This window comes from Solanum lycopersicum, chromosome 2, assembly GCF_036512215.1.
Source record: "Solanum lycopersicum chromosome 2, SLM_r2.1".
Lineage (NCBI taxonomy): Eukaryota > Viridiplantae > Streptophyta > Magnoliopsida > Solanales > Solanaceae > Solanum > Solanum lycopersicum.
The window spans coordinates 60,697,628-60,720,544 of record NC_090801.1 but is presented as its reverse complement, the minus strand read 5'-3'; the positions used below and the strand labels follow the sequence as shown (position 1 = coordinate 60,720,544).

The 22,917-nt window shown below is 27.9% G+C and overlaps 2 protein-coding genes across 2 annotated transcripts; both read right to left on the bottom strand.

Moving 5' to 3' along the window:
* Window positions 1–13,051: 13,051 nt before the first annotated feature.
* Window positions 13,052–15,456, bottom strand: LOC101258127 (COBRA-like protein 10). Its single transcript, XM_026029116.2, has 2 exons — window positions 14,817–15,456; window positions 13,052–14,736 (listed from the first exon to the last, which is right to left on the bottom strand). The coding sequence occupies exons 1-2, from the start codon at window positions 15,346–15,348 to the stop codon at window positions 13,325–13,327; spliced, it is 1,944 nt and encodes a 647-aa protein (XP_025884901.2). The 5' UTR covers window positions 15,349–15,456; the 3' UTR covers window positions 13,052–13,324.
* Window positions 15,457–15,804: 348 nt separating this feature from the next.
* LOC101259699 (CRIB domain-containing protein RIC10) lies at window positions 15,805–18,894 on the bottom strand. The gene is made up of 5 exons (XM_004232688.5): window positions 18,533–18,894; window positions 18,251–18,408; window positions 18,075–18,172; window positions 17,861–17,945; window positions 15,805–16,514 (listed from the first exon to the last, which is right to left on the bottom strand). The coding sequence occupies exons 1-5, from the start codon at window positions 18,646–18,648 to the stop codon at window positions 16,300–16,302; spliced, it is 672 nt and encodes a 223-aa protein (XP_004232736.1). The 5' UTR covers window positions 18,649–18,894; the 3' UTR covers window positions 15,805–16,299.
* Between the last annotated feature and the right edge of the window lie 4,023 nt (window positions 18,895–22,917).

Sequence of the window (22,917 nt, the reverse complement as noted above, 5' to 3'; positions counted from 1 at the left end):
GTATGATCATTATAAATTAAAAGGAGGAGAGTAGGTTGAGTATTAGGATCATGAGTAGATTACAAATTCATACTTAGAACTGTTTGATGGCAACTAATTTAAAGTAGGAAACTGGATATATGGAGAGTAAGGGACGTTTGGTTATTGATTTTATATATATATATATATATATACACACATATATATATACACACGTTGAAAACTATAAATTAACTAAAAATATATTAGCAAATACATTATAAATAATATTTTTTAGCTATAAATAAAATAAATTATATATATGTGTATATATACAAAATTTTACAAAATCTAAAATTTGACATAAATATATAAAATTGAAAATCATGAATTAACAAAAAAAAATACATATTACCAAAGTAGATTATATGTAGATAATATTTTTTATCTATAAATAAAATAAATTGTGTTTGTGGGGGGGGGGGGGGGGGGGTTGAGTTCGGTTTGATTTTTTTTTTCTAATACCAAACCAAATCAAGAGTGGTCGAGTTTTTTTTCAATCGCCAAACCACAAGTCGATTATTTTCGATTTGATTTGGTTCGTCGGTTCGATTTGACTTAATAATTCAGTTTGTACACCCCTAGTTTTAATATACCAAATTTATAAATATTATATAAATTCACTTTCTAAATAAAAATTAATACATGATAATTAAATATGTGAATATATAATATATAAAGCAAATATATAATTAACATATGTGCTATCAAAATTATACATTCCTATTCATAATATTAATAAATATTTTCTGATTTTAAATGAAAACAAATAAAAAGTTGTTTGCATAAAAAAAGAAATGAAAATAGGTTAGAAAATAGAATAGTTATGTAAAGTTTTCAATAAAAAAATTAAAAATAAATTAATAGAGATAAATGTGTAATTTATCTTTCTAATACATGTATAATTACTAATATTCACATAACTTATTCCATCTTTTATTCTGTATAACTTATACATAAATTCCCTCATAAGTTCTGTATGTATTAATTACGTAGGATTACAAAAAAACAATCAAACACAATATAAAATTAATACATGAATAACTATTATACAATATTTAGAACTTATCAACCAAACATAGTATAAGTCATGTTGACTTTTCAACCTAATAAATTTTTTTTCCAAACATAATAAAACTAATACAATGTTTTATATATGAATAACATGTTCTCTTACACTATAATCAAACAGCCCCTAATAGATTAACTTAATAATATTATATATATTATGATATTTAGTTTAAGTATTAGGATCATTATGAGTTCTATCTCAGAATTATTTGATGGTAATAAACTTAAAAGAAGAAAACTAGATATAACGAGAGTAATTGATTAAATTAAGAATATCGTATTGATAATGAAATTTAGTTTGAGTAGGATCATTATAAATTCTGATTAATCATATTATTTGATGGTAACAAATTTAACAAGTAATCTAGATTAAGTAAAGTAAGTGATTAGCTTAACAGTATTGTATATAGTTTGAGTAGGATCATTGTAAATTCATATCATAATTATTTAATGGCAACAAATTAGAAGGAGAGTAGATAAAATTAAGGAAGTAAGTGATTAACTTATAACAATATTATTGATTAAGAAATCTAGTTTGAGTAGGATCATCAACAATTCATAATTAGATTTATTTTGGTGGTAACAAATCAAAAGAAGGGAAGTTTAGATTTAAAGAGTAAGTGATTTAACTTATGACAATATTATTGATTATGAAATCTAGTTCGAGGATCATCATAATTGATGGTAACAAGTTAAAAGAAGGAAAATAGATATTCATGTTAAAGAGTCACACTTATGGCTAATAGGATGGGTGATGTCCTTATAAAATTTTTGGACAAATTAATTCCCTCCTATATTATTTTTTTTAATCGAGCTAAACTCAAATTTCATTTCTTCGTAATAATATTTTCAAATGCAGTTTGGGTGCTTGCCTGGGACAAAATAATGTTAAAAACACCCTAAAACTTACATGTGACTCTTATGCTTTAACCATTGATACATTTTAGGGATAATGGCAAAATTCTTTTGAGACTTACATGACTTAATTATAATTATGTGACGCTTATGCCTTTATCATTCGTATATTTTTAAAATATTTAACGCTCAATGTCTTAGGCTTATCTGACCGTTCTGTTCATCTAACCGTTCTTACAAAAATCATATATCAAATTATTTAGTTAATATTGTTAAAACATCGATATTGTGACTATTAAGCTTTAAAGAACTTTTCTTGTTAATACAACAATTTTCATATTCTCGTCAATAAATAATATTATTTGTTACTTTCAAATAGAAAATCAAAAATATTTTTATACGCTTGAATTATTTGATATAACATATCTTGAGTTCATCAAGGCATGATTCTAATTAAAAGAGAATATGAAAGTTTATAATTAGGTAAAACATAAGTAGGTGATCTAATTACGCATCGTTTCTTTTGCTTTATTATTTTATTATATATTTCTGTTGAGTATTTTTCTTTTTTTAAGCTTTAGATTATAGCTTTTGTAGTACTCATGTATTTTTTAAAATTTGTTTTTGAAATACTTTTGTAAATTGTCAAAGGTCTATTAAATAACAATTTATTTACCTTACTCAAAGTAGGGATAAAGCTTGTACATGACTCTAGCCTTTCTACACTTCAGTTATACAACTACAATAAATATGTTGTTATTGTGGTTACTTTATGAATAGTTCATATCTATTTTGATGTTTTCTTTTCTTAGTTTATATTAAAAAAAAATTAATTGTTCTTTTTAATTTGTTAATTTTTTTTAATTAATTTATAAACTGATGAGTAGTAGTAAAATTTGTGACTCCAAAAAATATGGGCCTAAAATCTTTGCTTTACTTGCTTAAACACCTCCTATATAAAATGGAGAGATAATTTCTTAGTTTATATTTATTTTTAATTAATAACAATTAATTTTTTGAAATATATTAAAATATTATATTTAAAAAATTAATAAAATCATTATATAGATTTATGTAAACCAATACTAATTAAATAAATAAATAACTAAAAATGGAGGAATGTTGTACTAATTTTGTCAAATGCACCCAAGTAAAATAGAATTTTATGGGTGTATTAAAAAGTTACTCCTAATGCATTTTCTAATTTTACCTGCTTACAAAACTATGAACGTCTTGATCTCTTAATTATATTGGCGTTATGATTAATGGAATCATGAGAACGACATTTTAATGAATTTTCTTAGTATTTGAATCCTGATAAATTCAGCTTTACAAATTCACCAATATACAAAAAAGAAAAAGAAAATGAAGATTTTTCTTTTTATCATTCCAAGCAAACACAAACAAAATAAAAAGACAAAAATATTTCTATCTTTTACTTTTACAATACCAAGTCAATTCAGAATAAAATCGTTGAGGGTTCATGATCCATTTCAAGTTGATTTTTTCTTCGTCTTTAAAAGAAAGAGCTAATATATTTAGTTTTTAAGTTTATTCGTGATTATATATATATATATATATATATATATTCAAATCACGATTTATTTCTATTGATAATTTAAACATATGATAAAATATTTTTATTAAATACTTTTCATTTAATTTCTAATTTTTTTTTACATGTGCTCTTAAATATTTATTAGGCAATTAGATTAATTATATAAAATATATTGTGTCCACTCATTGTGGTCTATGGACATCAACCTCAACTGAAACAGACATGAGAGAGTTTTTAGTTTTTCTTAGGCTATTTTAAATGATTAAAGGAGATAATATATATTAAGTGATTAATTAATTTACATAATTGAACTCGAAAATAATTTGAACCTAATATGCATAATATAGTACCATTTTATCATGTTTTCAGGTGATCAATTGAATTAAATTATAATTTAAATGTCTAAAATAAAATTTAATGACACATTTATAGAATACCGATATATTAAATCTAAAAAAAAGCCAAAATAATTAAATTAAATTTTTAAAATTTAAAATCAAATCAAATCAATCAACCAAACTTTTATCACTACTATTTCGGTTTGGTTTGTTTTATGAATTTGATTTTTTAGCATATCCTTTAAAATATATGATGATATATTGGTAAACACATAATTTAGACTACGTTCCATCATAACATTTTTTAATTAATTACTCTTTAAGAAAAGGACATATATTTCTTTTATTATATTATTATAAGCTGGGCATATTTTCCATTGGGTAACAGTATATATAGTTATATACGGAGGGTGTCAAACGGGAATCCAAACATAGGTAATTCGTATAAATCGTTTAGATTTTTAAGGGTTGGACTCAAGATAATTCAAATTCGGTTTAATTTCAACTCATTCAAACATAACTCATTTGAAAAGAATTTTCAATTAAGCCCAATTCAATCTACAATTTCAATCCGTTTCAAAACTTTTTACTAAGATATGTTCCTATATGGAAGGTAAGAATTATTATCTATTTAACATTTTTTAAGATTTATCTATCAATTTGTTACTTTTTTAAAAAAAGATTCTTAAGCGAAAATTGAAACTGTGATTATATAAGTTAAATATCAATATGTTGAATTATTAAGATTAATCGAGTCAAATTAAGCGGATCAAGATCCAACCCATTTTTTAGCTCATTTGAGCCCAACCCATTTAAGTTTAAAGTATAATTGAGCTGGTCAAAACTTAACTCGATTTCTATACAACCCATTCTAATATTTCCAATTTCAATCCAACCCGCCATTTGTCACCCCTAGTTATGTATCATCAATAAATAAAAACATTGATTTCGCAAATAATTTTATTTTTTTAAAAAAAAAGTTGTTAACCAATAATGACTAATAGTAGTAATTACTTGCTAATACTATTCTCCACAATGTAATGGCATTTTTTTTCAGTATTAAAAATTTAGTTGGTCGGCGATATAAATTTTTATTCAGTTATAATAAAAATTTCAATTTGTTGGCGACATAAAAATTCAGTTGATGAAAACTTTTTATTTTGTATAAAGTATGCAAAATCATATTCCTTTCGGCATTTATTTTTTTGTTTTTCACTTATTTTAATATGTTTTTATTGTTTAAAATATTTTTTTAACCAATATAATTATAATTAGTTTTTTTTTTACACTTATTTCAACATATTTTTTATTTTTATTTTTTAACACGTTTTTTCTTAACTAATCTAATTAGTTTGTATTTTTTTAGTTTTGCACTTATTTCAATATTTTTTTTGGTTTTATTTTATATTTTTTTCTTAACTAATCTAATTAGTTTATGTGTTTCTTTAATTACTTTTTGTTTTACATTTATTTCAATATATTTTTTGTTCTCATTTAAAAAGTCTTTAACTAATCTAATTAGTTTCTGTTTTTTCCTTTTTATGTAGTGAATTTTGATTTGATTTTTTTATGTTGTATAAGTTTTTATTTTACTATATTAATTTTTTCTACTTTATGTTATTTATTCATATTTTAATAAATCGTTGTTTGTATTTAATTTTTTTGTGTATAAATTCAAGATATAAATAGTTTCTCTAATTCTAACAATTATTTTTTTTATCAAAAGTATAATAAAAATTCGTAAAGTCGAAAGAAATATTTTAAGGTATAAATTAATAAATTATCATTTTATTTATCATTTTCTAAGAAACATGTAAGGAAAGTAAATGAATAAAATATTTATTAAATTTCACCTGACTTGAATATCAAGAATAAAAAATCATATAAATTAAAAAAATGATTACGTACTTATATAAATGTTCTGACTATTTTTCTTACTAATAATGAATAAAATTATTAAAATATGAAAATGCAAATTTAAAACAATGATCGAAAGAGAAATCAAATAAAAAAAATAAAAAGTAAGAGAGAAGGAGGGGAAAACGTCACAAAAGGAAGAGAGGGAAAAGAAGTTTGAACCATTTTTTTTTGAAATGGGACCCAATTAACTACTTATCAAAAAATAAATGGAAGGTCATACAAGTTTTATCTACCATATAATACTTGTTCCTCATTCATAATAATTTTTTTTAATCTTTATATAATATTTGTCAACTTTACTTATAGAATTATGTTAACAATTCATATACTAATTATAATTACCTTACGAAAAAATGTTTTTCAATAATGAGTTGGTTAAATCTTATATAAAATCAATAAGCGAAAATAACATTAAATACTAATAATTTCCATCTAAATAGTGTAAGAAAAATAAATTTTGAATAAATTCGTATACGAAGTTTGTTTATATTTTAGGCTTCAAATTAAAATTTTGCTTTAAGCCTCCAATTACATTGAAGTGCCCTTGCTAATGCATATGATTAAAGGAGGTAATATATTTTTTAAGTGGTTAATTTTTCTACATAATTGAAGTTGAGAATAATTTCGCTTTAAGCCTCTAATTACGTTGAGCCGTCCTTGTTAATGCATATGATTAAAGAAGGTAATATATTTCAAGTGTTTAATTTATCTATATAATTGAAGTTGAGAATAATTTGAACCTAATGTGCATAATATAGTATATCATTTTATCATGTTTTCAAGTGATCAATTAAAACAAGTTATAATTTAAATGTCTAAAATAAATCTGATGACAAATTTATAAAGTTACCCATATACTAAGACCAAAATAATTAAATTAAATTTTCAAATATAAAATCAAATCAAACCAATTAACCGAACTTTCGTCACTTCGGTTTCGATTCGGTTAGTTTTATCAGTTTGATTCTTACCACATCCTTTAAAATATATGATGATATATTGAACACAATATTAAATAGACTACATTCCATCATAACTTTTTTTAATTAATTACTCTTTAAGAAAAGGACATATATTATTTTATTATATTATTATAAGCTGGACCTATTGTCTACCGGCTAACAGTATATAACTGTATATACCATCAACAAATAAAAACATTAATTTTAGCAAATCATTTTATTCTTTAAATTTTGTTTTCGGTTGAGCACCAATAATTACTAATAGTAGTAAGTACTTGCTTATATTGTTGTATTTACAGTGTAATGGAATGTTTTTTTTGTATTAATAATTCAGTTGGTTGACAACAATAACAAATTATTTCTTCTTCCCTAATCATTGATTCTTTTTTATTTTATTTTAGAAAGCTCTAACAAAATCAAAGTTGTATCTGTATGAGAATCTTACATATAATGTCACACTCCTAATCAGTATTATTTTCTATATGATTTTGAATAGTTTAGACCTCATTATATATTACTTTTTGAGGTGAAGTTAAAAGCCTATTATTCCTATAAAATATTAGAGGTACTTAGAACAATATTTACTTCTGGTCTGCCCAATAATATATTTGCTAATGTTTTAGAAGTCTAGTTTACTCTCACATTAATTAAAGGAATAAATTCAGGTTGTCTCCTAATATATATAGCTTTGGATAATCATTATTTAATTATTGGCTACGGTTTAGTTAGACACAACGTACCATATTTATTACTTAACATTAAATTTAGAAAAATAATATTTATTACCCATTTTAATAGAGCATCTATGTTAAATTTTGAAAAAATAATAGAGTATATTTCGATAAATGCAATACTCAGATGTGAAATTGTGAATCCCCTATAATTGTAGTATATCAAATTTGAAAAGTAGCGACCAGTATTTATCTTAATGGTCCCAATTGCAAATAGTTGCTGCTTCTTTTCAAGGATAAAGACGAAAATTTCAGTTGGCATCTCGCTATCTCTCCGCCGAGAAAATGATACTTTTATACTGGTCTATTGTATTAAAAATAGTTATTCATTTTTATTCAAAAATTATTATTTAATTACTAATTTACACTTTTTAATTATACACTCACTTTTCAATACATTTTACAAAATATTAAATTACAATCTTTAAAGCGTAATATAGTAAAATTAACATTCTATATAGCTCATTAAAAAAAAATCTGCCAAATTAACATTAGATTAATAAAAATTAATAGGGAGAATCATAATTTGATATTGAGACATGGAGTGGGTCTCTACATCTATTTATGGGGGATTTAGGGAGATCGACATAGTGACATTTGAACATCCCTACCCAACTTGGATGAAGGTACGTATAGCTCTTCAATTGGACTACACCCCACATGGTTTGTAATTTTTAATTTTTATTTCATAGTACATAGAATATATGATTTATAAGAATAATTTTTAAGGTGGATATAGGATTATGAACTTTTGATTTCGCTTACATCATGGGCATATATGATTATAAGATTAACAAGTTTGACTTTTAATTGTTTAACGTTATCTACGAAATTAGAGTGGGTCAAAAATTTAAAATTGCCTGTTTATAAGATCATTGAGTGTAATTTCCCCGAGGGTGAGTAACAAGAATGTCTTGGAAGTGGATGAACTTGAATTACAAATCTTGCTTTATTTATGTTAATCATTATTGAGAATATAATCAAATAATAAAGTGTGATATTAATTCTAACAATTTAAGTTTTTAGATAAGTGGTCACACATTTCAGTATGATATCAGAACAAATAAATCAAATAATAAAAATTAGCTTTCTCTAACAGCTTAATCTTTTAGATAAGATGATCCCGTCAAACTTCAACCATCATTATTAATATTATTATGGTTTTAATGATCTACGTTTATGCCTCTAACACATTTAGGTTCTAATTCAAATATTCTGCGCTGCAAATCATGATTATGATTGTCATGTGGGGGGATGAAATGCAGTAACACAAGAGACAATTAATTCACGAACTTGTTCTCTCCACATCTCTTCCATCAATTCAACTCCGGAATTGATTGTTCGATCAGTATAGGTAAGATCATAAAATTTTATTATTTTACTGTGCAACTTGAATTATAGTAAAATATCTATAAATTAATATAGATAGGATCATAAAATTTCATTATTTTACTTCAATTCGACATTTCGAATTTTATATAGAAGATTTTTTTATACCAGCTCTTCTACCTAGCTATACCACAGTTGAAGCACCTAAAGAAGAATTTGGTGTCTTTCTGATCAATAAAGGATATAGATATATTATTTAATCGATAAATTAATACTTATTAATTTAAAAAAGGGTTTGAGATTTGGTGAAGATTAATTTTGATTGTATCAAAATCACTGAATCTTACTAATTTATTTGTCATATTTATTGATTTCACATAAAAATATTATACATAAAGTACAACGAATACATTAAAATTATTGTATCTTACTAATATAAACGTTGTGATGTTGTGATAATAAGAGCTTTCAAGATGTATTATTGAACAAATTTTATCGTAGGATATAGAGGTTTATGAAGTGGGACAAACTGATTCAACTAAGATCAATATTTTGGATGCTATCAATTTTGAGATCCCTGTTTGGACAACAAATGTTCAGCACAATAGCAAATTATTTTTGACATTGTAAAATTCGTTCGAAGGATGCAATTTCAGAGAAATTGAATGAACTTACTTGTGAAAACGTCATTCATGAAATTGAAGTTATGATTAATAATATTGGTTACCACAGTAAAATGGATGTCAATAACCTGTTAGATTATCCGGGTGAAAGTGATATATGTTCAGAGGTCTAAAGCATAGAAGAAATTGTGGATACCACCGGAAAAAGCAATGTCGATGTTGAAGTTGAAGATGACCTTTGGAACCAGTTACGCGAATGGAAACTTATCACATCTAAAACTCTTCACAATTTTATGGTGCAATTCGAAATGATAACACCGGAGCTTGGATGCAATAAGAAAAGTTAGAGATGAACTTTAACTAGATTTAAATTTTAGGAAAAGCCAGAGCACAATAGAATCATATTTCACTAAATCGTCTTAGATATATTTATATTTTTAAAGAATTATTAAATTATGATATTAATGGGACCATATATTTATATAGGGGTCTTTCGAATCTTATCGAAATTGATGATTTTCTCTATTGATCCAAATCAGAATCAAAGAAAAATATTATTTCAGAGAGATTATTAATTACCAAATATTAATTCAGACAGATTTTACCGAAAGTGTAATTTCTTGATGGACACACCGAAGATTGTTTTTAGTACTCCTACCCAGTTTGTCTCTTATGCAGACGGATAGAAAAATACGTACATACCATCTAAGAGTAATCTCAATCTTTCTTTTATTAGCTATGTCATGATCAAGCTGGTTATATATATAAAATATCAATGATTTGTTTACCAGAAATGTGGCAGAGTCACGTTATTTTCTTATGCAGATATAGACACAGAAGAAATAATGAGTATATTGGGAACCTTTCAAGTAGTTAGCTAGTGTACTACTTGAACTGATCCAAATAATAATCATCTAGAATTTTACATGCATGACTATTTTAAGATGGAACTTACTAACTCTTATAAAATCTTCCTAACAAATATATATATATACATATACATATGTGAATATTATATTTCGAAAAAATTAAACCATCTATCTCTAAATTTACTATATACGTTTAAAATTGAATATCAAAATTTTGACTAGGCCATGTAAATTGAGACTTTGAGAAAATATATCTCATTCTTGGTTGACTAATTGCTAGAATAGCTATGAGTTTTTACCAAATAAGGACTTGTTTGAATAGGTCAGTGTGAAATAATATCACGTGTTTCCAAATATATGAATTTAGTTCGTATTAACAATAATAAAGCTTACGATTACTGAGCAAACAATTTTTTGCAGGAGTTTCTCAATGCATTAATGCAACGAATATATCATCATAACTGAAATTGGACCATACTCTACTTATGCTGCAATATATATATATATATAGCTTAGATTTTAATGCTCTCCAAATATTAAATTTCCATATCTAGAACGGTACGTGCTATAAAAGCTTATTAACCTAAGCGTCAGTACTATCATTATTATACTGTTTGGTATCATTATCACAAATGAATTTTACATAGAAAAAAAAAAGCCAAAATTAACTATACATGCAACTACAAAAATGAAAGTATTAACCGTTTGTGCGCGTGTATAAATTTGGATACTAATTTGCGATTTGTGATATATATTTTTTTTATAGTTTTACAATATCTCAATTTAATTTAAACAATTAGCTAAATTGGTTACTAGTAAACGAATCGAACATGACAAATAAAAGTAAACAGAGAAGGTAAGTGACTAAAAGGTTACGAAGTCGCAACAAAGACCATCACGTATGAGTTCAAATACTGATTAGGTAGCCTCAGGATTAATTGGTGTCCAATTTTCTTTATTACTTGTATTAATTGTGTGTGAAAGAAACATTGTTAGATAAGAATAGCTATATATATGGTGGCTAATAAATGTTATAATGAAGTTTAATAACAGAATACATTAAAATAATTAGTTGTAGTAGATGTCCATCAACACATGTTCAACGGAGAAATGTATGCAAGTCACCTTCAAATTAAAGTTCCCCCCATTTTGAGTTTGAAAATGTGGCATTAAAATCAGTTTTGTTTTAAAATCACCATCACGAAAGAAAGAAAAAATGTCGAGGTGAGATGGTCAAGGGGTGGAGTTACGAGTCATTTAGAGTGGAAAAAAAGCAATACTTTCGAGCTTGGAAGTCCATTTATAAAACTTATTTTTTTTAGTTTTGCTAAACAAATTATTTTCCTTATTTGCTAAAAGCTTATCTTTTTAGGAAAATATTTGAATCATTCAGTAAACACGTTAAAAAAATTGGAAAATATTTTTCCTCCATGCTAATCATACCCTAAAATATGACAAATATTTTTTTTAATAATGGTAATTTTTTATCCAACTTGCTGATTACAAAATATATTCTCGGAAAGATTTCCTGACATGAAGGTATGTGCAATAGGGCACAAACATCTTGTGCTTCTAGTTCATAAGTTTTATTTTTTATATTATTATAGACAGAAAAATCAGTTTGTGGTGTTGTACAATATATATATTTTTATGTATACATCATGCACTACAACTATTATATAAAGCCAATGCCTACCATGCATGTTAGAGTTGTTGCATATTGACTTACAACTTGTTTGGGTGACTATTCCATATAGTTTCATGATATATTATGTAAGTATATTATTTTGATAAATATAATATTTAAATAAATTGTATTATTTTTTATTATTTGATAATGCTATGCACCAACAAATGAAAAATAAGCTTACACTATTACAAAGAAAAAATAGAATACAAAAAGATATAGTAAAGGATATTAAATAAAATAAATAAATACTAGAAAAGTCCAATTAACAAATTATTTTTTTTTAAAAAAAGTTTGACTTGAATGATCTCGATTTCTGCATTGAAATATGATATGACTAATTCTTCAAATTCTATTAACTGCATTCAAACAATTGTTCTTTTGCTTTTTTTTTTTTTGTACGTACTTATTTTGATTGATGATGAAGCAAGTAATTATACTATTCTTTTGAATGTTTTTGTCGTTTTTAATACTAATTTGATTGATAATTTAACACATAGATTGTGTCAAAATGTGTTCTGATCTTTGGCTCTCTGTTTCTGCTTTGTCATTGTAATACTAATGGGGTGAGATGATAACATTAAAATAGAAACTTTTAATCTACATCTTCTTTGTGCTCTTGTTTCCATGTATAACAAATTTACTAGTGCAACAATACAACTTGTTCAAAATAAATAGACTTATCCACCTTCACTGTTTGCACCAAATCAGACAATTAATCATAGAAATCACAAATTTAAAGTGCAAATACGTATCACATATGATAGAATTAAGGTTATATGTAAGATACATGTGTCTGGTGCAAACACTAGGCGCGGGTAAGGTTTTCCCTGGCCATTGTGTCTATCTAAAAGCATAAAACACCGCCACGAGATCAACAACACAACAATTGTAATCCTAAAGAGTTTTCCCTTTGCCATGAAATAGAAAGTATTGTTCACACAATCTGGAAAATGCACATGATAAATAGAGCTTATCTTACAAACTGCATACTTTCTCTTTTAAGGGTACCAAGAAAGCCATATCCCTGCTTATGATCCTTCAAATTTGGTACAAATAAGACCATGTTCTTGGATGAAACCACTCTTTTTTTTTTGTTTTGTTTTGCAGTCTGTTGGTGCTTTAATGAGCTTCAATGTGCATTAATTTGCAGCACGGCCAGAAGAATCATTCTGCAAAACGCGATTCATGTGTGCTTAACGCTGAGAATATCAATCCATTAATCATATTTGGACATGGTGCTATACTAATGTGAGGTTAGTAATGGAAACTTCCCTTGGCAGAGTGTCAACTATATGTTTCACTTGAGAATCTCCTTCCATTTACTTGAAATGTACAAGACAAAAACATCATCACCTTTCAATCATTGCAGGTCTTTTAGCATCAGCAAGAAGGTTAACAATGTGATCATCGCGATTACCCAAGATTTTGCATGCCATTTTCTTCCATCTGCTGCTAAAAGATGTGTGGGAAGTGCACATTCTTCCCCATTGAATAGCAACTTTGTTGGAAATCCATCCCCCTTTAATATATCAATACCTTTTAAGTGTTTCTTATTAAATCTAAGGACAGATTGTTGCTTTCCGGGTACTCTAGGGTCTCCAGGTTTTCGTCCATCAACTTCTGCCATCAAGTAATTTAAACCAGGTAGTCCTTTCAAGAAAATTGTGTCATTGATGTTTCGAAGCAAAGTTCCATTGAAAGAAAAAGCTTGTGCAAAGCCTGAACCTGTTTTCTTGAACTGGATGCCAACGAACCAGTCTACGAAATTAACTGCTCCCCAATTGAATAGAGTAATCCGAGCAGTCCATCCTGATTTGTAGTTTGAATCAATATGCCAGTTTATGGTAACCCCACAGTTGTCGCCACAAGGTAACTGCTTAGGGACACGATAGTGCTTTAGTTTAGCCCAATACAAGGATTTCTCTCTTCTGTTTGCGAATGGCACCAGAAGTGCTTCTGGAGGAAGAAGCAGTCCTGGTGCATGTTGACTGCATTTGGCAGAATTGTCACAACCACATGCACAAGTGTTGCAGGGGATTGCAGAATCATTGTAATAGGCACTGTATGAAACACAGCACCGATTCGCTTTATCTTTTGGCTTTGTGATATTGCAGACTATTTGCCAACTTGCAATAGCTGTTACAGTAGCATGAAGTCCAGTTGGATCCAAGAATTGTGCGTCATCTACTCTTAAGGCTTGTCCACATTTATAATCCGGATTAAGAAGACCTACTATTTTCCATCTTTCGGGAGGGTAAAGAGCTGTTAGATTCAAATCTGGTGGAAGCTTATAGACTTGTAATTGAAACACAGACTTTGAGTTGGTTGCATCCATTACAGTGGGCATGATGCTGCCATTCCTGCAGCAGAATGGCAACATACCTACATCTTTATCTTGAGCTCTTTCTCGAGGCAAATCAGCTATGGTAGGCTTCTTTTCACAGTTCAAAACTTTAGAAAAATCAAAGTCTTTATAGTACTGTCCTGCAGCACCATAGACACAATTCGAATAATCTTTCTTGCGAGTGTATGCACCCCTCATCGAGTATATGAACTCCCCTCTCATCCATTCCCAAGTTAAATTCCACTGATCAAGGCGTCCCAAAGGATTACTATTTTGTATGGTCACTTGTGCTTGATAGTTAGTCGTATAGGCTTGCATAACATCATAAGAGATCAAAAGATCACCATTTTGCCGTGGGAAAAACTTGGTTGTGAAATTTTTAACCTTAAATTTTGGATCTTTCAAGCAGCAGACATGCATTTTTGTTGCTGTCACACAATAAACGAAAACAAAGATTCAGAATTCAATCAAGATACGCGACAAAAATGTGGCTGATTTACACACTTACCTTTACGTTTTACTGCTGGACATTTGTATCCATCATTGAAAAGTTTAATAGTTTTAGGCATGGGGTAACCTGGTGGCTTGATTCCAAATTGTGTACCTGTTAACTCAATCTCTGCTTGAATCTTCTTAACATCACCAGCAGTATCAATCGACGTTTTCAAATCTGTCTGAGGATAACCAGCTAGGTAAGTTCCATTTCCAACAGGAGCTGGTAAATCATCACCACTTAATAAAACAGCATTACTAGCTGAGACTAAAAGCTCGCGATTTTGAAACCCGATGAAGATTTTCCAGTTCTTGAGCTCATATATACCTGCATTAAGTACTGTTGCTGTAGCCTTAAAGGCCCAAGCTTGTGCAGTTGCATTTTTTACATGTGGAAGCTCTTTCGTCCTAGAGATGAATACATAGGATAAAAAAATACCATTGCAATTATTTTCTGCAGGTGGTAATTTACCATCATAATCCTGTGCCTTAATATTGACAGAAAACAAGAGTATGTAAAAGATCATGGATTTTGAGAACATCTTCATTATTTTCTACAAATTTTAAAAAAGTGTCAATTGGATTTCAAGATTTGGTGAAAAAAAGAAGATATTTGGTATGATAATCTTGAATTAAGTGAAGACTTGGTCAGAATTCAGATGAAAATTATTTCCTCCATGTAAGCTACGACTGAAATGGCGGGACCAAACTACCAACGGTTATTCAATCTTTTTTACTTTTTATTTTTCATTTATTATGTTCTGTTGTAGGGAATTTTGGTTATAAATTACTTGACCATTTTGCCCTTAGATCCTTTAGCAGTATTCATTCTGTTGTTATTGAATTCATCATGAAATAATAAATTTTGAATCAATGTCCAAAAATCATGGTTTTATTACCCTTTTTCCAGCTCGATTTTTCGATAAAAGAAGCATAAATAACAGGCCATATTGTTAGGGACATGAAGTGCAAGGAGACATTGAATTCCAAACAGTAACAATACCTTATACACAAAAAAGAATACCAATATCTACATATAATGAAACTGAGGAAAACAAGGAGTATGAGAGAATCCCTGGAGATTGTTCAAATCAAATAATTAGCATTAGTACAATCTTCAACCAATAGACTAAACGATTCAACTCTTTACACGATCCTTCCTCGTTGTAGTTCCAAGAAGAGGAACGATAAAACTAAGAGAAAAATAAATAGAAGAAATAAAGGAAAAGAATTTATAATTCTCCCAAAACATTGTCCTGGTTTTGAATTTTTTTTTTAGTTTTTCACCTTGTGTTTTCACATCTCTAAGTCCTCCTCCTACTTCTTTAGGTTTCTTCCATATTAGTTTTATCACATTTGCAGTGTAACACTCTCTACATCTACTCAATTTTCTATACCGTCCTCATCTTTCTCGTGGATACTTCCATGAGGACTATGAACAACTTCAATAGCTAAGCAATGACAGAATTCTCAGCAATTTAAGCTGCAAGTTTGTACCATTAAGCCACCTCTATGTTAAGTGGTTTAGCATTGCCTTCGACAAATTTAGTCTTGGATTTTTCTGCTCGTGATGATCTTGACGAGGATGATGAAGCAGACCTGGGAGAGGATGTCGACTTGGCCTTCCTCCGCTTTTGTTTCTTAGGACCCACTGTAGGTGTTACGTCCCTGTAAAGATCAGATGATTGTTGCTGTCTCATTGACTCTGTGTAATCTGTCCAAAAGATAGATAAGAACGATAAAGCAAGTATCTACAGAAAATCAGGATCGATACATCTTGTATGACAAACTTGCAGCTTGTTTGTGAATCAACTCATATCAAGAAGTTCCAAAGTTGGCATTAGAAATATCAGTCCATTACATGAAACTTAAATATTCATTCATGAACCACTTCAAGTAGAATATCAAAAGATTTTGAAAATAGGTCCCACTCAAATATATAAACCGAGAGCAATGCAACCAAATATCATTCAAGAAAAAAAAAAGAAACTTGCACTCCCCTGAACATTTTTTACGCTGAACGTCACTAGTCAAAATAAGTGATAATGCATAATGGTATCTAAAGGCTTGAGCCATAAATCTTTGTCACACTAGTTGCTTGCTTTCTTATCCAAGAGACAAACACAGAATATTTTATGAAACTTCGATTAGCTTAGCTTCAAAGAGAACTAAGATGAAAACTTAATTGAGTGAGATGCTAGGTCAATTGAATGATTCCGACTCAAAGAATAATTTACAAGATATATATTCCTTTCTAACCTTTACACAGAAGATTCTTTGGTAATGTAGATGTTATGAAATTACTATATTAGTGTCATTGGTACTAGACAATATTTGCCTAACAGCCAAGATTAATTTTAGAAAAGCACATCAAAAACTGTCCCTTTCTGGTGCCAAGTTAAAGACCTTTCTGTGACAGATAAGTCCAAAGCTTTCCCTGGTTTGAGGCAAAGAATCTTTGGGTCCCTTTGGATTGAGGACTTTAGCCCTATGTGTAAATTCATTTTCACAAGCTTTAACTTTTTGCACCAACTCAGATTTACCTAATATAATTTGGATTAAAAACACAAACTGCGGTCACATTTCATTCAACCTTATTTTTGGTTCATTTCAAATAACACTTGAGAATATGTCATACGGAAATCTCATGCATTTAAAAATGTAAATTTGAATTCTCCTAGGAGATACACACCCTTCAAAGAAAAACAAAACAAGACGAAAACTATAAAACAAATAAAAGAATTGTCCTGTCCATTTTAACAGATTTTTCTATACATTTGTACAAAACATAAGACAAGTTTATCATTTTTCAATCAACATCTCAACCCGTGACAAAACCCTACAGCCATTGACACATTGTCTGATTACAGACACTGCACATGTTTTAAAGCAACATATCAGACACTTGCTTTGTTTTCTTGATTCATTCCAAATGATTCCAACTATTCAATAATATGCAACACATCTTTAGTCATCATTCTTGGCTTGTCACATGACAATTGGTAGTGAAAGGAGCACACAAGAGGGAAAAGGAGAGCTTTTTAGAGGCAAAATACTAACCTTGTGATGCCCATGGAGAATGTGCAGAACCAGAATTACCAATAGAAGTTGCTGCAAAATCTGGCCCAGTCTTGAATTCATTCATCTATAAAGTTCCAAAAAGAACCAACCAACCAAACAAAAGTATTAGGTATATGAAAATAAAATGATGAATTGAGAAAAGGGCAAATACAAATATGTGGACCAAAGAATGGTGAAAAAACTAAAAACATACCCAACTAGGTGCATTGCCTGATTGTCCATCCCACCCAATATGTGCCACATGCTTAACATCAGTTGGAAATCCAATTTCTATCTCCCTCTCCTTCACAACTGTAAGTAATCACAATCAAAAAATCAACTCAAAAACTGAAACAGGGATATGGGGCTAAAGGGAAAAAAGGGAATCACCAAAAATATTAGAAATGTATTTGTAGATCCCCTTCATTTTGGTTCCCATAGAAGAGTATGTAAAACCCCAATACAACAAACACCCTCTGCTCAGAGATGAAACAGAATACAGATAGAAGTAGCAGCAGCACTTAAATGTGAAGAACCAATTCCTTCGCCTAAACCAAAAAAAAAATAAAAAAAATTGACCTTTAATTACCCTTCTCAACATACAGATAGAAATTGCATGATATAAAGATTGAATCTTTTTTTTGTGTGTGTGTTGGGGGTTGAGTAGAATACCTTTCTTGATAAAATCTGATAGAAATGAAAGGGTTACTACTTTTCCTCAACTTACTGCTGCATTGCCCATCATCTTTCTTCAAGTAATCTAGACATAATAAAAATGTAATAACCATGCAAAAAAAAAAAAAGTTTGAAATCAAGAAAAGAGGCCAAAGTGGGAAAATGTGAGAAATGAAAAATGGAAAGAAAGAGAAAAATGGGAAATGGTACAAAAATAGAGAGTTGAAGAAGAATTAGGAGAAGAGAGAAAGTTAGAGGTGGACGACCACGAAAACCTCACAAAAAAAGAAAGGGGTTGAGGTTAGTATTTTTACAAAGAACATTGAGACTACAAAGGGGGGTGGGGTGGGGTGTAATTCATATTCAGAAATAATAGGGAAAATGACACTTTTATTCCCTCAAATATCAACAAATTATGATATTGGTCTTCCTGGTAGATTTAGCACATTTAACCTTCAAATTAATTGACATCAATTAATCCATATGTTCACTTTTCACTCTTCTAATTGTGAATCTTTACAAAATTTAACAACTTATTAAGTGTTAAAAAAACACTCAATTATGGATGTATAACCTTATATTCCATATTGCATTCTTTTCATTGGTACAAATAGTCTTAAATGACTAAATTATATGTGTATTATTTTAAATTTGTATTGTTACTCCATATTAAGAGTAATATAGTTCAAAAAATGACACAAATTTTTTTATATATACATAGACCAAAAAGGGCACATTTCAGGTAATTAAAGGTTGAACTATGCTCAGTAAAATATAATGAGGATTAAAATTTTGATTTATCAATAATCAAGGGACCAAATAATATAAATAATTCCAATAGTAATCACAATATAAAAATAGCAACGAATTTAAGAAATAGGATATCCCACTGAATTAGTTTTCATAATTAAAAATGGAAAATAATAAGATATATACTCCACTACTACATCATAAATTAAATAAATGACATTTAATGGATTATTTATTGTTTATAAGTAGTGTTGTAAATGTTTTGTTGGCGTATAGGTGGCATTGTAGTTGAAAGAGTAAATCGCGGAGTCCTGTCATTTTCTTTTCTAGTACATAACTACAAATATATTGAAAATTGTTGAAATTAATTTATTTATTTTTGAATTATTTGTAAATTGTTGAAATTAAATTTTATAAAAAAATAATTCAAAATCTCAAATTTCGAAGAAAAAAGAGAGAGGAGAGATTGAGACCCTAAGATTTGGCTTAAAAAAAAGAGCAACTTACCCATATAACAAATACAAAATTTATATTTGTATGCTATAACAAAGTTTGCATAAATGCACTCCATAGCAAACATAAATATGTATAATTTGCTATACATATACAAAGAAATCAATTGTATAATTCGCTATACATATACAAAAGAAAGTAGTTGTATACAAATCAATTGTATAATTTATGAATGTATAAAATGAGAAAGAGAGAAAGACAAAAGAAAATTGGGCAGATAAATATTTGTATTGTACAATTATAAGTGTAAAGGACGAAGATATATGTATTTGAAAGTGTATATACAATTTTCTCTCACTTTATACAAACAGAAACACAATTTATACATTTCGTTTTTGTTTGTATAAACGATAAAGGCGAGGGTGACGAGCGAAATCTGGGAGAGTAGCGACTAGCGAGCGAGATATGGGAGAGGGGAACAAAAATATATGTACATATACAAATTTTTCTCGCTTTATACAAACAGAAACACATTTTATATACTTGTGTTTGTATAATAGTGAGAGAGAGCGAGCAAGAGATGTAGCGAGAGAGGGAGAGTGGCGAGCGAGAGTTTGAGGAGGAGAGGTGACTGACAAACAGTTTGCTACAGGGTATAATTAAATTAACGCATGGTTATAACAAGTAATTTAATTTATTAAATTGTCATTATATACAATTTTCCCTAAAAAAAACTTGCTTTAAGTTATTGTTAATTTTGGTTTGTTTGAAAAAGTTAAAAACAATTTAAAATAAATTTACAATGACTTTTAAAAAAGTTAGAAGTACGTAGATACTCTTCGACTTTTATTTTAATTTAAAAGTTATTAAAATTTAACTTTCTTAAAATTATTCCCTCATTCCCATTTTATGTGGTAACATTTGACTGGATACAAATTTAAGAAATAATAAAAATTTTAAAATGTTTATTAAATTGTCCTTAAAAAAATAAACTCATTTTTCTCTCTCTTCATAAATGTATTAGAGTGTTATCTTTAAAATCGAGTGGGACCAACAAGGGTAAAAGAAGTGAAATTGTACCTTTAAGTACTTACCGTATAAGGAAATGTAACATTTTTTTTTGGAGTGACCAAAAAGAAAATGGTGTCATATAAAATAGGATAGAGGAAGTACTCCCTCCGTTTCAAAAAAAAAAAATCTAGTTTGATTTGGAACGAAGTTTAAGAAAAAAAAAGAATATTTTTTAATTTTGTGGTTCTAAATTAAAGTTATGTCAAACGTACCAAAACGCCCTTTAATTATGTGATTTCAAGCATGTCACGTGAAAAATTAAAGTTTAAATATTGCTAAAAAAAGAAAGAAAACATTCTTTTTGAAACAAATTAAAACAAAAATAGGGATATTTTTATTTAAACGAAGGGAGTATTTCTTTTTAAGTTAAAACAAACGTGAGTATGAGCTTTTATTTATTTATTTTTGTTTTGATAGTATTGGGAGTGGTTAGGTAGATCATCATAAAATGTATAATTTGGTTAATTGTGGGAATTGGAATGGTATAAACATATCATGTTAATTCATATCTTTCTTCATGGAACTCAATCCCATATGCTACCTAACCACCCTCCACTCCTCCCACCAACTCTTTTCTAGCCACATCCACTACTATTTCTTCACCCATCCCCACATCAATCCTTTTCCTATCAATTCTTTTCTCAAAATTGAATAACACAGTAATTCTTGTTTACTATCTTTTTATTTGTTAAAACTAAATATATCGGTAATATCTAAATTATAAAATTTCACCATGTCATTTAGACATCCAAATTATGATAAAAAGTGTATACATATATTATTAGTGTTATGCGTGATTATAAAATTACCTAATTTTAAATATACTTGAGTAAAATTTAAAAGACAAATAATATTTCTCTAAGCTTTTACAATAGCAATACATATTTCCTTTACTCCTCTTTTTTTTTTTTGTGATAGATAATTATTTTTAAAACTTTGAAATCCATATTAATTATAAAAGATATTTTTTTCTTTTTTAATTTTTTGAACATTTTATAATAGTTGTAGTATTTACCTTCCTTCTCACTTAGGATCTACTTTCATTTGAGAGTATTTATTAGGATTTATGAAAAAGAAGATGTCCTCTTGTTAAGAAATCAAGTGCAAAGTAACAATATTAAATATTAAAGATGAAAATAAGAGTGATAATAAATAACATTTTATTACATTTTTAGGAGTTATGAATATATAAATTATATTTCTACCATAGTATAGGAGGGTGTTTGGATTGGCTTAAAGTTGGTTCAACCTACTTTTAAGTCAGTTTCTGACTTTTGAAAGTATTTGATAAATATAAAAATAACTTAAAATAAATCGATAATGACATAAAATAAGTTGAGAAGTGTTTGACAAGATCAAATTGACTTAAAAGAAATTTCAAATGACTTAAAATAAGTTAAAAATCAAAATAAATCTTCCTCTACTTTTTATTTTTTAACTTAAAAATTTATTTTAGTTTAACTTTTGATGTTTACTTAAAAACTACTTCTTCTTTTTTTCAAGTCAATTAAATCGGGCCCTAAGGCACATGCATGCCTACTTAATTCTCTTCAGTGTGAAAAGAAATTTTACATTATTATTTTTAATTAATAGTATATATATATGTAATGGAAGGGTTAGAAATTTAAGAACAATTAAGTGTTCAAGAAAGGGAATATTAACAATATATTTAAAAATATTTTGCAATACTTACTTTTCTTCTACTTTAAGATTTATGTTGATTAATTGTTTATTTTCCTTATACATTAGATATATGCTAATGGTATTCTTCTGATAATTATACTCCGTATTTACGTTCTTTCTAGTTTAGGATCAGATTTCTTTAATTTCGATGGAATCCTAATAGAGACTATTCATGATCAAAACCAAATCTTTTACAAAGTAATATAATAATAACTAATAAATTGTTGATCTTGATGGCATGCCTTCTGTATTCATGGGCGCTATATATTAATCATTTTACTGTTTACTCATATTCTAGTATTTTATATCGTAATTTTGTTGACTTTTAAATTTTAATATGATTTTTAAAAAAAGGAAATATACTACAATATTGGATTGCAGTCTAATTCAATTACAAAAGTTCTTTCTTAATATTTTGAGATTTT